Consider the following 16,101-nt stretch of genomic DNA (forward strand, 5'->3'; position numbering starts at 1 on the left):
GGTTAGGATTTTTCCTTTTTTTTTGTAGTGCTTTGGTGCGTTACTTCTGTTCCCCTTCCTATGCATGGACAGGCCATACATATCCAACAGACCTGTGTGCAGGTTCCTAAAGGCTTCTCACAACACAATTCTCATACTGTTGTAGCAGTAGGTGATAGGGAATTACTCTAAGCAGTTTTTCTCCAGTTTTCCCATTTTCTCCAGCTTCTATATCCAGCTATGCATTTCCCTGCTTCCCTCCCACTTCATCTCCATCTTGTCTCCTCCCCACTCCCTATTTTTGCTCCCAGCACAGAATAAACACAAAAGGTTGTATCTGCCACCTCTAACAGATCTAATTAAGGACCAGTTTCCCTGCAGCATGTGCCTGAGCACAGGAAGCTTTGGTAGCCCACCTTGCTGGAGAAAGGGCACCATGGCAGAAAAGGTGAAGCACATCCCATCCAGCAGCTCATCCCAGGGATGCAGGGATTCACTGGCTGCTGAACCTGCTGAAGCAAGAGGGGAATCCTGGGATGGGCCACACCTAACCTGTTACTGCTGAGGTCTAACACCTGGAACTCCACCAGGTGCCTTGGTGCAGCCACACAGAAAACAAAAACCCAGGGCTGGTGCAGACCTGCCTGCATGCAGCTTCCCTCCCCTCCATGGAAGATTGCTCACTGAGGCGCAAGGGTAGGGCAAGACATGCTCCATATACACCAGGTATATGACTCATTTAACCATCTTTTATTTGGGTTTCTTTTTTTTTTTTTCTTTTTCTTTTGTTTCTTTTTCTTTAAAAGCGGTCTGTTAACATCAGGTATTTTTCTACGTTTTCAGACTCTGTACAGGTCTTAAAAGGAAATAAGCAATGCTTAATGTACAAAGTAAAACCAGAAAACTAGAAAAATCTGAATAAAATGGAGCAAGTTGCTGTCAGGGATACAGTACAAATTAGTAATTAGATGTCATCTGAAGTGCAATACCACTGCAGTAAGGATGAGTCAAGGAATGAAATAAAAATACTCTATTTTAAACAAACAGTATATATATATATATTTATATATATATTTATATGTATATATTTTACAGATAGTAGACCCAGTGATATCTGTAGAATTGTAAAAACATATTTACAAATGACTTTTTTTTTTAAACATTACATATACATCAGCACCATAGTAAGAAAGGAAAAAAAAAAAAAAGCCCCCAATCAACCCAAATCTAATAAAATCTATTCTCTAGTACTTGATCCCAGTATGGAGTATTTGGAGGAAGCTTTACAAAGACAACCTCACCACCATGTATCATCAAGGCCTGTATCTCCCCCATGCACCCTGGCTTGCACTGGCTGCTGTGTGGTGGATGTGTGTTTCTAAGCTCCCCTTGCCCAAATCTGTGTTGAGAGGTGAGCCCTGCTCGCTCTCACCCAGTGCTGTCCCCAGCACTGTCCCCTGCCCAGCAGGGTGGCTGTCTCCCCACCCTGTCACAGCTCTGTCACACACAGAGCCACAGCACCCTGCTCCCTTCAGGGTGCTGCTTCTCCCAGTGTTTGCCTATCCCTTCCATTCTGACCAAGAGATGCTGACCCACAGGATGAACCTTTCACTGAATTGGGGCCCAACTTGGCTCTTACTGAAGCTGCAGGCATGTTAACCATGCTCCTCATCCTCAGTAGGAGCTGGAATTGGCCTTTGTGCTGTATTTTATAAAGGGGTCAGCTAAAAGAGATGTGATTAAAGCCATTTAAAAAAATGTAGCAGTCAGGGCAGGCTGGATTGATGGCTCACCTTGAGCACATTAAAAATGCAGCTTGTTCTGCTGCACTGCAGCATTTAGAACAGGTAATTCCCCCCACTAGGCAACCCCAGCAAGGGAAATTGCTCAAAAAGGAGCCTCAGTGGGGCACTGAGATGGTTCCAGAATAATTTGCTCTCCCTCTTTAATGTGATGCATGTCTGTGCTCCACAGGGAAAAGGCAGGATGTGAAACTGCAGAGTGCCAAGGCCCTCATGGAATTCAGGGGCTCAGCACTTGGCATTGCCGGACCCAGGGAGAGCAGCACAAATCAGGAGCTGGGGAATTGGGGCTGGCACTAACACTGCTGCAGAGCACACGGCTCACAGGGGCCAGTGCAAGGCCAGAGGGTGCTAAAGCTCTGCACTGTGGGTCATGTTAACATTTCTTACATGCACAACTCTATAACCTGATGAACAGCTCTCAGCTGAAAACACTGAAGAGGTAATAGGTTCCAGGAAACAGCCTCCAACTGCAGTTTGTACACACTCAGAATGGCTGGTGACATCAGTGTTGTGTGAGATCTGTCACAGCTTCATCACAGGGCTGCTCAGCACTGGTCCAAACAGTGATACATCCCTATTATCTAAAACCTTATTTGGGCAGACCCCATGTTTGTAATATCAATTATTTTATCCACTCATTAATGTTCTTTACAGTAGTTCTTCACTGACTCCTGTTCTTCAAATACTGCAGTGAATTTTATTCTAGCAAACCAGAGAGATTAGACCAAACATCTGTTAAAAACTGAACATAACACACTGAGAGCCCAGACACCCTGGGGTAATACTATCTGCCAAACCTGCACTTTTCAGGAGGGGAGGAGAAAGCCTTCCTGTGTGCCAAACCCCCACTGTATGTTTGCTCATGCCTGTTTTCTCCTCCCTTGCCTGGTCCTTTGTGGCTTGCCTGGAAAAAAAAGTGCAGCCAGCTCAGCTTGCTTTACACTGAAGGAAAGGAGGGGAAGGGAGTGAACTGAGAACATCCTGGGGAGGAAGGAGAGGGAGGGACCAGCTGAGGAGCTCTGCTGATGTCTCTTGGTACCTCTCAGCCCTTCAACACCCCAGGCAGCTGGGCCATGCCAAGTGCTCTGGCTTGGGAAGCTGTTTCAAGTCCCAAGGGGGCTAAGCAGTTCATTAAATTAACCCACCACTAGGCTATTTCCAGCAGCAGTCACATAATCAATCTGCCCTCACAGCACTGCCAAATTTGTGTTCTTCTGCACTTGTAGTGGGGTTTATCACTCTGCAGTGAAAACAGTGACCTCCCTGTGATTGTTCAGGTTTGTCGTGTGAGTGTTGTGCATTCCCTCAGCACAGCCCACAGCCAGCCCCATTGGCCATGGCTCTCCCAGACCTGCTTGCCCATGGTTTAGCCCATTCCTGCCCAGGGCCTGTGCAATCACCTCTGGATAGCTGTAGGCTTTGCTCCCAGCTCTTCCATCTGCTTCCCTGGAAGCTGCACAGTCATGTTAGATATTGGGACCACCCCACACCACTGTGCGATGAAGCCTTGTTTTAAGTGGGGAGAGAAGGAATTTTCCCAGCCAGACACATCAGCTGGCTTTTCCAGTTTCCCCATTCTGCCTCACACAGGCACAGAGTGGGCGCTGCCACGCTACAGAGATTGCTTGGTGACAGTTTTGGGATGCTGATGTTTCCATCGTCCCCTGAATCTTCTAAAGTTGGCTACAGATCAGCTTGGTTTGCACAATTAAAAACAAAAGAAGACAAAATTAACCCAAACCAAACCAACACAAACAAAAACCAACAACCCAGGGATGGGAAGAACATCCAACTCCCTCCTTGCTCGTTCAAACATAACAAAACGTAACCAAAGCTCCACACTACACAATCCCACTCACTGGGGGGTTCCGAACAACTCATCAAGTTCTTGAATCCACTCATCCCCTGGTCCGCTCTTAATAATGGAGTCCACAAGGTCTGTGCCTTCTGCTAAACTGGAGAAGGACCCCCCTGCTCCTCCATTGCTGTAGTTGTAAGAAATGTCCTGAGTGGGATTCCTCTCGTAGGCCTGCCCTTGGCCGCTCTGAGCGAAGCTCCCGCCGGGCATTTGCTGCGCTGGGGGCTGGCTGAAGCCTGGCATGGCCGAGACCCCTTGGCTTATTGCTGGCACCACCATGGGCCTGGCCTGGCTGGCTGCCTGCTGCCCCGGCAGCGGCTGCAGCAGCTGCCTGCCCAGGGCTCTCGCCGTCCCGCTCGTGTCCACAGCCGCCTGGTTGAGTCCCTGTGGGAAGTGCTGCTTGGCCAGCCGCGGCTGCCCGGGCGGCATGGCGTACGCGGTGCCGTTGTTGAAGGGCCCCATGTCGCCACTAGTCCTTCCGGGCAGGCCTTGCAGGCCTCGCTGCTGCCAGTTCTGTGTTCCCTGAGGGACGGTCCCCATCAGGTTCTGAAGCCGTGGTGCTTGTGGCCTTGGCAAGACCTGGCCCACGGGTCCTTTCATCTGCTGCTGGTGCTGGGGAAGAGCAGAGTTTACCAGCATGTTCTGCCCAAAACCGCCAACCATTCCCACCGCTTGTCCGGAGGCGGGCTGCCGTGCTCCCTGCCCCGCGCCGTGTGCCATGCTCATGCCGCTTTGGTTTGGGTGCTGCAACATTTGGCTCATCCCTGTGCTCATGCTGTACATTCCTGGCTGGCTGGAGGAGGCGTTGCTGTAAGGAGTCATGCCCATGTCCGACTGGCCCGCAGTGGTGGGCAGCGCGCTCGGGCTCTGCGAGGGAGCCATGGCCATCATGCTCGCGCTCTGGGCCATCATCCGCGATGTCCTCATGCTCTGGAGCGCCACTTGGTTTCTCACAGCCGCTATCTCCTGGGGTGAACCTGCACCAGAAAGGGAGGAAGGTAAGAAAAAGCCCACAGCCCTGTAAATCTTATTTAACACACTTTTGCATAAGAGAGAATCTGTAGGAGCGTCCTTGGCAGGACTGATCTCCTTCAGCTACACCTAATTCAGCTTCCAGCAAGCAAATGGGAAAACTTCCACCAGTCTTCATTAGCAGCAAAGCAGCTGAACTTCAGTTTACCATTTGAAGTTCTCCTTTAAATATCTCCATTGTCTTTCAAAAGTAAGCCTTGAAAATGGAAATGTCAGTCTCAGAAGGCCAATCAATTTTTTTAATAGCTCAGGAGGCATAAATGGATGGATTTTCTATAGCATAGCTACTGATTAATTCTATGGAAAGAAGAAAAATTGGGTTTTTGTGGACATTGAAAGCAGGCAGAGTGTATTAGTGAATCAATACTATAAGCACATTTCACTTCACCTTAGGCCAGTGATGGGAAACCAGAAAATCCTAGCCTTGTTAAATTCCACACTGTGACAGATAACCATGCTTGTGTCTTACTTTCAGGGGTAGGGGGGAGCTATTGATTTCTGGGGAGCCAATATGCTTCTATATTTACTATCTTTAAATAAAGACAATTACCTGGAGCTCAGATTATGCCATGGGTTCATTGTGGATTTTTCACTACCAAATACAACAGTCAGATTTGAGTCACTAACTAAATAGTCAAATCCTTCAGATTCTAGTCACTGGCTAAATACAATACTCGGCAGGTGAAGCTCAGAGTGTGTGAGGCACACAGTTGCTCCAGGCTCAAATGTTATTAAATGCCAGGTGTAAATATAAAATCATTGCTTAAGAGCTCAGAAGTGTACAACAGGATCTGAATGTTCCTAAATCAGCCCCTATTTGTTGTCCCTCAGTGACAGAAACATCCCCGAACATCCGTGGGGAGCAGAGAACACTGGTCCCTGTTATTGATGTTGGCTTGGTTTCCATGAGAAATGGGTCTGGAGAAAGGAAGCAACATTTCTATACCTGTCATTCTATTACATAATGCAGAGGATGGCTACAACTCCATTTTTCAGCATTACATTTCAGCATACAACTCCATTTGCAGCACCACAAGCTTCTGGTGGGTGCCTTTAGCTCCAGCACTCAGCTAAATTAAACATTTTGTAGCACAAAGTGAGACCATCTGGATCCCACTGGAACAGGCCACATGTAGTGGCAGCTTTTACTTTATTCATGCTATCAAACTGCTTCCTTAATGATTGGCACTGGGGTTCCCTTGATTTTTCTTAACTTAGATCAGCTCCTTCCATGATTAGAAACAGTCTTTTTACCACGACTCCAGCAAGGGCTTAAGATAGAGATAATGTTAAAATCTTAATGCATCTTCAGCTATTTTTTAATTGAAAATGGCAGTTGAAAGGCTCCAAAGGAGTCACTAACAGCAAGTGGTTCACATGCTACTTCTGTTAACTACTCTACTTGCCATAAGTGACAGGAGATCAGACAAGGAGTAGTTAAAAGAGAGATGCAACAGATTTCAAGGTTTGAGGCCACCTTCTGGTCTCATTTACACATAACCTACTGCACTGGATTACATTCATGTGACTAAACAGGAAAAAATGGTGAACTATTTAAATTAGTTCATTTATGAAAATGAATTCCTTGCACTGTCAGATTAGCCTAAACTCTCTTCTCTGTTTCTTTTAAATAATGCATACAAAGGCAGTGTTTCAAAGAAGCGTGAATGCAGAGAGATTGTAGGTGTGCATCTCAGTGGATGGCTGTGCACACACACTTCTTGATTTTGGAAATGAATTACTGTAAAAGTAATTTCATACAGAACTTCTGGTGCCAAAGATAAAAATGAGGAGGTGATTAGAAGAAGCCACCCTGATACATGCCAGTGGAAGATGTGGCTGCCTCTTCATGTCCTGGGAACCTGGCAGTGTGAAATGTCCAGCATTGCCTCCCTTGTTTTCTGTTGCATCTACAAGATATTATCATGAATGTGCAGGTCAAGTGTGTGTTCATTTCATGTCTATGTAGAAATCATGGTTAGTGAAGACATTCAGCTGATGCTTTCCACCAAAAAACCTCAGAATTAACTTATTTTCCTAAGCCAAAATGAGGGCACTTACATTCTTCAGTTACCTGGGAGCACATAAAAATAATACTTGTGCTTTTTCTGAGATCATTAAAAAAAAAAAAAACTATTTACATCTCTCTCAGAGGGATTGTTTCCCACACCTTACATTTATCAGTCCCTTCTCCAGGTAAGCAAAGACCTCTCTGAAATTCTTTGCTCATCGAATTAGATAAAGTGGGCAATGACAAAGATACAGTCAAAAATGCTAGCAGGAAAAAAACTTCAAAAGAGTAGAGGCCAACAAGATAAATCCATGAATGAATCCATGACATCTGAATGTCAAAGAGGCAAAACAAATGTTAAAAAAAAAAAAAAGAGAGGAAAAAAAAGAAAAAAAGAGAAAAAAAAAAAAGAAAAAGCAAGCAGTTTTCACTGAAGGAAGCAGAAAGGAAAATAGAAACTTAACTGAACATGCAAACTTGGGCATTCTCCTTTGGTAAAATATGTGGTGTGTGCAACAGCCTGCAGTCCTTTTCTGGCACACTGCTTAAACCCTAATAAATCACAAACTGCACAAGCTTTCAGAAATTTGTTATCTTAAGGGCATTGACTCCAAAACAGGAAAAACAATTAGACTTTTACCTTGGAATTGGTTGACCTGTTGCACTGGGTACGGGCTTCGCTGTTGATGCAGGTGCTGCCGAGGCAAATGTGACTGCTGCTGCATCTGCTGGAAATGAAGGATGGAAAGAAAGCAGAAGAGGAAGAGGTGATTAATCAATCAATAATGGGCTGATGGCAAAACCACAGAACTTGCAGTGGGCCTTATCTGGTGAGGTGTTCTGGAGAGACAGGCAGAGTCATCTGGGGAGTCCTCCTCAGAGCACTTGGGCTACTCAGCACTCAGACTCTTTTGGCTCAAAAAGGAACATGCACTGAGGCCAACATCATCTCTCCTTACTTACAGCCATTTCATCCTGACCTCTGCACTATGAGCTTCACTGTCTCCAGGCAGAAAGGAGAGGGAGGGATGTGAGCTAACTTTGCTCACCTAGATCTTAGGGCAACTGTAGGCACACACACACTTTCCTTCCCTCAGTCCTGCCAAGGTCCAGAGGTTTGTGTTCCTGGTGCAAGACTTTGCTCCATGTCTGCACTTAAAACACTGCAAGGATTACTGCATCCTGACCCAAGCACTGCAGCCTTTGGAACATTGCTGAGCCAAAACAGAAATGGATTACTAAGGCACATTTCCTCCTGTGCTTCAGTGAGTGATATTTGGGGAGTGGTGACTGCAAAATGCTCCCTTGATCCAGACCACATTGCTCCTCTGTGGTTGTTTTCTATGAATACTTGTGAATATTTTAAAACAGAATCAAGGGCTGATTATAACAGCAGAGCTTACAGATGCTAAAGTGTACTCAAGTAAACTATCAAAAACAAAGAGTGACTCTTGTTAGGCACAAACTACCCCAAAGTTAGGAGCTTGAGTGACTTTATGAAAAGTGTGTCAGCACACTTGACAGCCTTAGCTTGGTGGCCTTTTAACACTTTTGGGCTTGCCTTCAGCATCCAAGTCACTGACTGGCTCTCGGCTTTATGCATGTGAATTGGCCCAATCCATGGGATGCCTTACTGCATCCTCACTCTCATGCACTTGTTCACACTTGAATCAGTTCAGGCGTCTTTATCCTAAATATTTCTAGGAGCATCCTTCCTGTTCATAGAGAGTAAATTTTTTTGTTTCTCAGGATCAACAAGAGAAAGGGGGGGGAGGCAATCTGTATTTCTGTGGTTACATGGCACGCATGTGTTCTAACACAAATTCAAGCAGATGATCTTGAGCTGTTTTTCCTTAGCAAAAGTAAAGCTTAAAGCTCTGCTGACCTTCCAGAGCATTACCTAAGTAACATTTGGGGGCTGCAACTTTAAACTTGGGTGTGATCTTGTGGGAACTCAACAGTGTGACTTTCCACTGACTTTCTCTTGGGCTGCTTTAAAACTACAGCTGAGTTAAGCACACACCACCGTTCAGAGTGCATAGTTTAACATCCATACTGCAAAGCCCAGGAGCTCAGGAAGCCAGGTGATAGCTCCAATGCAGTTCTTCCACACTGCCAGAGCTGGTTTTACTGTTCTCCCACTACAGTCTCTGGTTCCCCCCTTGCTGCTGTCTCTCCCTTGTATGACCTAATTGCTCCTACTGCCACTCAACAAACCACATTAAGGAACTGGTCTGGGAAAACAGTAACACTTTTCTTCACTATGCCTTCTTTTAACTCATGTCCATTCATTGTCCCAGATCCCTGTGCAGCTGTGCACAGATTTTGGCAGTGCTAGACCACAACCAGAGCTAGGGGAGGACCTGTGGCTGTAACTGCAGCTGAGCCTGCTCCTGCTGGAGTAAACACACTGTTAGATGCCAGGTTAGGAGCTAGCTTGTCCAGTGCCTAAAATCCAACGTGGCTGTCAAGCCCACCTTTGGAAACAGGGGTAATATTTGCCAAGCTAATGGCAGGACTGATCCAGCACTGTCTGTAGTGCTCCTGCTCATCCCAGCACACATTGGAGACAGACAGACACTGTACCTGCTCCGCTAGGATCTGCTGCTGCTGCTGCTGCCTCTGCTCCCGGAGAAACTGCTGCTTCTGCTGCTCCATCACCTGCAGCTGCGCTCTCTGCTCGATCAGCATCTGCTTCATGATGGCTGCTTGGGGCTGGCTGCCAAGGAAGTGTCCCCCAGAGCCGGTGCCTGTGACCATGCTGCCGGAGCCTGCCGGGACGGAGGGCTGCATGGAACCCGCGGGGCGTGCCAGTCCCACCTGGTGCTCCTGTGCAGAGAGAGGGAATGCCTTGTTACTGGCTGCTCCACAGGCAGGGAAATCCCAGCTCACCGAGCCTGTAAGTGAAAGAGTGAGCCATGGGCTGCTCCCACAAGGAATAGGTTCCTCTTTTCTCCTGGAATTCAAAGCCCCACAAATAAAGCAGGAGCACTTCATGATTAATTAATAGTGCAATAATGAAGTTGTGAACTAAGTTTTTTTCGTTCCTCAGAGTCATGTTTTTCTAAACTTCTTCTTTCTCAAGGAGACAAGTATATTTTATCTTCCTTTTCATTTCCCTCTCTTTGTAACAGCAATTTAACACAGCCCCCTGGATTAAAGAGCCAAGGTGTTAGGTGCACACAACCAATAGTGGGAGCACTAATTCTTGTCCAGAACCTCAGCGTTTAACTCCATTATGTGTTTATTCAAGATTTCCATCCTGCAGACCGGTGTGTGTGGCTGGAAGGAATCAGGGCAAGCACCTTCCCTGCTCACACCCCACTCTTCATGTTCTAAATCCCATTTGCTGCCTTTTAGCGCTGGGAAAAGCTCCGGAGAAAGGTGGGGAGGGAAATCCCAACAACCCGCGTCCCGGCGGAGGCACGAGATGGGGATGGGGATGGGGATGGGGATTGGGATCAGCGGAGCCCTCCGGGCGCTGCCGCCGCCGGCAGGTGGCGCTGCTGACCCGCGGCCCTGCCCGAGCGGGGCCGAACGGAGCCGAGCGGAGCCGAACGAAGCCGAGCGGGGCCGAGCGGGGTCGGCTCTTCCCGGGGACTCCGGGGAGCTTTCCTTGATGCCCTATTTGAAAACCTGCGGCTGCGTGCCCCGTCCCTGTGTCAGCTGTTAAAAGCCCGTAGAACCTCCTGAACTGATGGATAGAGACGACAGGTACTTATTCAAAACCACCAAGTTGATGGAGAGGTCCTGTATCATCATCATCATCATCACTTCAGCATCCTTTGTGCAAAGCCTGCCAGGGTGCTGTTCAGATTCTCCTGCCTCACCGGGTGTTGGAGTTGTGTCAGTCACTGTACAGAAAGGTCACGGTGCAGCCCCCACCCCAGCCCACTCAGGGAAAGGGTTAAGTTCAGTGCTGGAGTGTTCTTGGGAAATGAGCATCAGCCTTTCTGCATGAAGGTCAGGTTTTCAAGGACCCCGAGGAAATAGAAAATACAATTTGTCCACATCTCTACTTTTCACAGATACTCCCTGAAGGGCTCTCTGCTGAAAGGCAGCTCTCTGATATTTAGGTTCTTTCCCCTTTTATCATGTCTCTTGGTTTCAAAGTTCTTTCCCTGTTCCCCTGTCCCATCACCCACTGCACTTTGCACTTCACAGCCTGGCCAAGCACGGTCCCTGCAGCATCCCAAGGGCCAGGGCTGCAGCAGTGCCTGGGTTTCCCCCAAGCTGGGATCAGGGAATCACTAAGGATCCCTCAGCTGCTCCTGCACCAAACTCTTCACCCACGCCCGTCGCTGAGCTCCTGCTTTCTCTGCTCTGGGGGGACACACACATCTATTGGCTGTCTCCAGCAGAGCTGATGGCAAAGGCTTTTTCCTACCACCCCCAGGCCCTCCCCCGGCTTCTGATGAAGTCATCAAGCTACCAATTGCATAACTGATGCACAGGACTATCCTGTGTTATACTGGGATATGGGCCAACTGCTTCCATTTATAGACAAAAGCAGGGCCATGCTGCCAAAATAACAGAGCCTTTGCTGCAGCCACTACAAGGCAAAGAAAAAGGAGGGGAAAAACCCCAGGAGCCGAAGGGCAGGCTGAGAAGTGACATCCCTTGGAGCTTCCTCTGCGAGCTTCAGTGCACAGCTACCTTTGGGGCTGCAGCCTTTAAAAAGAAATCTTCCTGCAGAACTGTCCTGGCTCCTAATGCACACATGGCTACAGCTGAGGGACACGCTCACCCCACACAGAAAGCACTCAATTCTCTGATGGATTATGTTATAAATTAATTCTGGAGTTTAAAAGGAAGAAAGTTTTGAAAAGAGCCCCACCAGCTGATGTGAGCCCAGTGCACTGTAGCCACAGCAGCTGAAGGAAATACAAAGATTAGCACACAGGTGTCACTTCCAGTGTTGTGTGTTTAGTCATTTTGAGGTGCATCATGAAAACTTCCTGTTTCTGTTAAAGCCAAGCCTTCTTCATCTAGACCACCCCCCTGCCCAGAACATTTCAGTCTCACCACAGGAGCCCAACACCAAGTCAAACAACTCAGGCTAAGTGCAGCACTTCCACACCTACAGAGCTTAAAAAACAAACTAATCCAAGTTTCACTCTTTGCTCCTGCTCTGCCTGACTGCTCCCTCATGCTCCTACTGCACCCTGAGCCTTCCTGCCCGAGACTTCCCACTCCTCCTCCTCATTCCCTGCTATCCCTTTCTCCTTCCTACACCCTCTGCATTTTCCTTTCTCCACCAACTGGCACTGCTGGCTCTTGCTTCGCTCTCCAGACACCCCCATCAGCATCCAGCCCGTAGCTGCATATCACCCATGCTGCATATCACCCATGCTGCATATCACCCATGCTGCTCTCCCCAGCTTGGCTCACACCTGCAGCAGCAAGGGGACTGCCCAGCTCTTTTCCCCAGGGCCCTGTGCTCATGTGTCCCATGGGCAGGTAGTCCCTGAAGAGAGTGACAAGATGCCCTGGAAGAGGAAACACAGATTGTATTCTCAGGTTGTGATATCTGGGAAAACAGTACAATGTGCTTTCTCATTTTTTCACCCTGGCTCTTTTTACCACCACCCAAAGCCACTGTGTGCTGCTCTCAGGCTGCAAACAGCTCTCTGCTGCTAGCATTGGCTGGAGCAGTCATTCCAGTCGGGAGCAGTGGTGCTGCAGCTCTGCTGCAGGTCCTCACAGAGGGACAGGTGAAGCCAAGAGCTGGTTACATAAAGGGAGGATGGTGCCAAGGCCCCTCAGCTGTGACACAGAGCGAGTTCAAACACAGGCTGGCCCTGCCCCTGCAGCCTCAGCTGTCCACTTTTAAGGCAGCTCAGGACAGAATTAAGAGTTTGGCCCCGGGAGCAAAAGCAGGTATTGAAGGAGCCAAAGAGCTGCCTGTTCACAGAGCTGTTTCCAAATGGTCAGCATAACATAGCTGGACAGGTTTGTAGAGCTGCAGGGCACCAGGTTAGATGAACTTGTGCAGGGGTCTGACTGCTTACTTAATGCCTCCACAGGAGCTGCCCCCTGCGGATAATCACGACAGGAAGATAAATCCTGTGTCCAGAGTATTTCCAGGCCTCTTCTGGAGTGATGGAATACTCTGCAGGAGCTCAGGGTAACATGTGTGATATGCACAGTTATGCACAGTAAAAGAATAACAAAGGGGAGGGGAAATGAGATTTTCCTCTTTGTCTCAAATCTTACGAGCCTCTTCCTTATCACGCGGTAATTTATTCCTTCCGCATGTCATTCAACCCCCCAACTGCAGCTAAAAGCAATCACACAATTTCCTTTCAGAACAAGCAGAACGACCACCAGCTGAAGCCCCAGGAACCAGGCAGGGACACCCAAGCCTGCCCATTATCCCTCTGTGCACAGCCTGATCCATGTGGAGGAGCCAGCTCTGCTCCCGCTGAAGGCCAGGGAGCCAAAGTGGCACCTCAGGGAAAAGGGGGCTGTTCCAGGCAGCTACTGGCAGAAATCAACAGAGGATGGGTATTCCACATCTGGGAGTACAGTGTTGCCCAAAAGGCTGAGAGAGACATAGACTGGGAAGCAGGGTTGTGAATGTGTAAAATGGACAGACAGACATAATTTTCTGTGCTGTTCTGTGTCATGTGAGCGAATGGATGTTGAATATAAAAAGCAAATAGAAGCCAAGAGGTAGCTTATCCTGCACACTGCATCAGAAGAATGACACTAGAAAAATGTACACAATCAGACATCTACATTTTAGAGCCAGAGCAGAAAAAGTAGACAAAAAAAAATGATTTGTGGCAGAAAATGCCTGCCAGCGAGTGACTTAAAGAGCTCAATCCATTTAGCTTACCACAAAAAGAACGGAGAGATGCTTTGACCATGGTGGATAAAAATACCTTCATGAGGGAAGAAATTCCTTAAAGAGCTCTTTTATCCAGCAGAGAAGGCAAAGCCAGATACAAGGACTGGAAGCTGAAGACAGATTCAAATCAGAAAGAAGAATCACATTTTTACCCTCTGATTCCATCACCCATCAGAAATGGCAGATCTCCACAGTTTGATGCCTTCAAGGATGGATGGATTTCTGGATAAGCACAGCACTGGTGCAGTGGGATGGGTGTGATGGACAAGGTACAGCAGCACTGTCTGCCCCCACCTCTGCACAGCCCTGAGCTGCTGCTGGGGACACAACACACAGACACAGACCTGCAGGCAGTGCCTAAGAAGAGGGATCTCCAGCCTATTACTGGGATCAAAAATATTACTCCATTTCCATAGACTAGGTCACAGCAGAGCATCTTCTCTGCCCAGTGTTTTCAGAGCAGCCTGAAAGCACATTCCTGCACTCCCTCAGAAATATTTCTATTTCTTGTAATGTTGTGACTTACTGTGTCTCGCAAGGATCTTAATCCCCTCTCTAAATCAGACTGCCCACAGCAAAGCCACCTTTCTCAGAATGGCACCATCTGACAGACCAAGGGAATTACAAATCCATTAATTTCAGACTTCTGGGGGTGTTTTTTGCCTCAGAAAAATCATTGTATAGGACGAAGGGATGGAATACGCTGGTTCACAACTCCAGCTCCAGCTCCAGCAGCAGGCTCAGCAGAGCAGATTGCTTCACCTATTTCCTCTGTCATCCAGCCTCAGGGAGGGGCTGCAAACCTCTCCTCTCCCCCCAGGCCCTCGGTTGCCATGGTCTTTCATACAGTATCTGAGCAAACAAGATCCCTCTGATGTTTGACACCAGACCTCTGCATGCAGCCAATTTGTTTTCCTTTCACCTCTCTTCGCCTGCATCTCTCCTCTCTGTGTTTTCCATGCAGTTTATTCTGCCCACAGAACAAACAAGATCTGTCAGACTCTGGTGTGTTTTTGTTTTCTTCTAGGAATTTTCCAATGTCTTCATTTCTGTTGATGGAGTAGGTAACAAAAGGCTCTAAAAGGGGCAACAAAACAGTTAATAAAGCATAATTATAACAGTTAATACTGTTTAAGAGCTAAAGGCTGGCAGAAGTTCTTCTCAAAGGAGAAGGGGCTTTGCTGGCACCTCCCCACACACCCACTTGTGCTCCAGCCCAGGGGTTTAACCCCACAAACCCTGAGCACAACCGATGGAATTCAGGAATGACCAGATTCAGGAATGCAGCATTTCCACAGAATGCCACTGAACTTCAACCAGCCTGATAAAACCAGGCTCGTTTTCTCTTTTACAAAGAATAGCTCTGGTGATTTCTCCCTTCCCTCAGGAAAGAACCCTTTGCAGGGGGAATCACTCCTGCTTTCAGTTTTGTTTATCCCCAGTTTCACCAGCAAACCATGGAGTGTAAGGAAATAATGGTTGGGTTTGTGCACTGAGAAGTATTCATTTCTCTCAGATAATATTTTCCTTGTAATTGCAATTTTAATTGGTCTTAGGAGGAAAAAAAAAAAGTGGATCATCCCAAATTCAAACCAAAATACCCTCTTTACATCCATACCTCAAAAAAATTTAAATAAATAAAAAGAAGGGAGAAATAAGCACTGGCCCCCAGGCAAGGCTGGTGGCAGGGAGGGAAGGAGAGCGAGGATTTGAAGAAACAAAAGTGCCCAACCTTGTATTTTAGGCGAATTGTGAAGGGTGTAATTACTCCCCTGAAAGACTGCTGTGTGAAGCTGTGCCATCATGCCATTCCACAATGTGCCCTACCACTCAGAGAGCAAGAGGGAACCTTCAGGGAGCAAAAGGCAGGAGAAGGGAGTTGAAAACCTGGCCCACGCCAAAGCTTTGCCATGCCACATCCCTGCTGCCTTCTCCCACAGCTGAGGGCTTCAGGATACAAATCAGCCCCTCAAGAGGAGCTGTGACTTGCCATTTCAGTGCCAGCTCAGATTTCCTGGCACTTTGGAAACTGGTCCTGGGGAAAAATGAAGTGTGAGAGCTGTGCTCAAGGAAGCCACTGGACCCTGAAGCTGGTGCCTGATAGAAATTCTCCTGCTGCAGGTTTTAGCTTTAATCAATGCCTCCTTCAAGCCCATCCTGGAGCAGGAGGGAGGAAAGCTAATGTGAAGTGTAAGGATAATCACAGCCAGAGAGCCCCTGGAAAGAGGGAGAGAAGAAAAATGGAAGATGAAAGCAGGCAAATGGTTTAAACAAACACTCACACAGGGCCAATGAAAAGGGGGAACAGAGGGAAAATGACACAATAAAAATAAATGCTGTAAGAGAAAGAAAAGCTTCTAAGCACACACAGGGAAAAATATGGGGCTTGGAAAAAGCAGAAGTATAAGAGAAAAGATGCTCTAATGGAGCTCTCTAGAAGTTAACACTCCCCATTATCAAGCAGCCCCTTTCCTTCTAATGGCCTGAGCCTGTACCACATTATCACCTGGGACCCCATGGAGCTCACTGGTTGTTGAGGTATTTTGAAGAGCCTGGCTCTAGC

The 16,101-nt window shown here is 47.6% G+C and overlaps 1 protein-coding gene across 2 annotated transcripts in view; it reads right to left on the bottom strand.

The window, feature by feature from the left end:
• Positions 1 to 791: 791 nt before the first annotated feature.
• MAML3 (mastermind like transcriptional coactivator 3) overlaps positions 792 to 16,101 on the bottom strand; it is a 217,733-nt gene continuing 202,423 nt past the window's right edge. Inside the window, exons 3-5 of one of the 2 annotated variants that reach the window (XM_033061251.1) lie at positions 9,272 to 9,514; positions 7,326 to 7,410; positions 792 to 4,619 (exon numbers count right to left, since the gene is read on the bottom strand). In XM_033061251.1, the coding sequence (XP_032917142.1) occupies positions 3,640 to 4,619; positions 7,326 to 7,410; positions 9,272 to 9,514 (1,308 nt within the window). In that variant the 3' untranslated portion in view covers positions 792 to 3,639. Of the gene's footprint in view, positions 4,620 to 7,325; positions 7,414 to 9,271; positions 9,515 to 16,101 lie in introns of both variants that reach the window. The other variant, XM_033061250.1, reaches the window with a different exon arrangement.

This window comes from Catharus ustulatus, chromosome 5 (assembly GCF_009819885.2).
Source record: "Catharus ustulatus isolate bCatUst1 chromosome 5, bCatUst1.pri.v2, whole genome shotgun sequence".
NCBI lineage: Eukaryota > Metazoa > Chordata > Aves > Passeriformes > Turdidae > Catharus > Catharus ustulatus.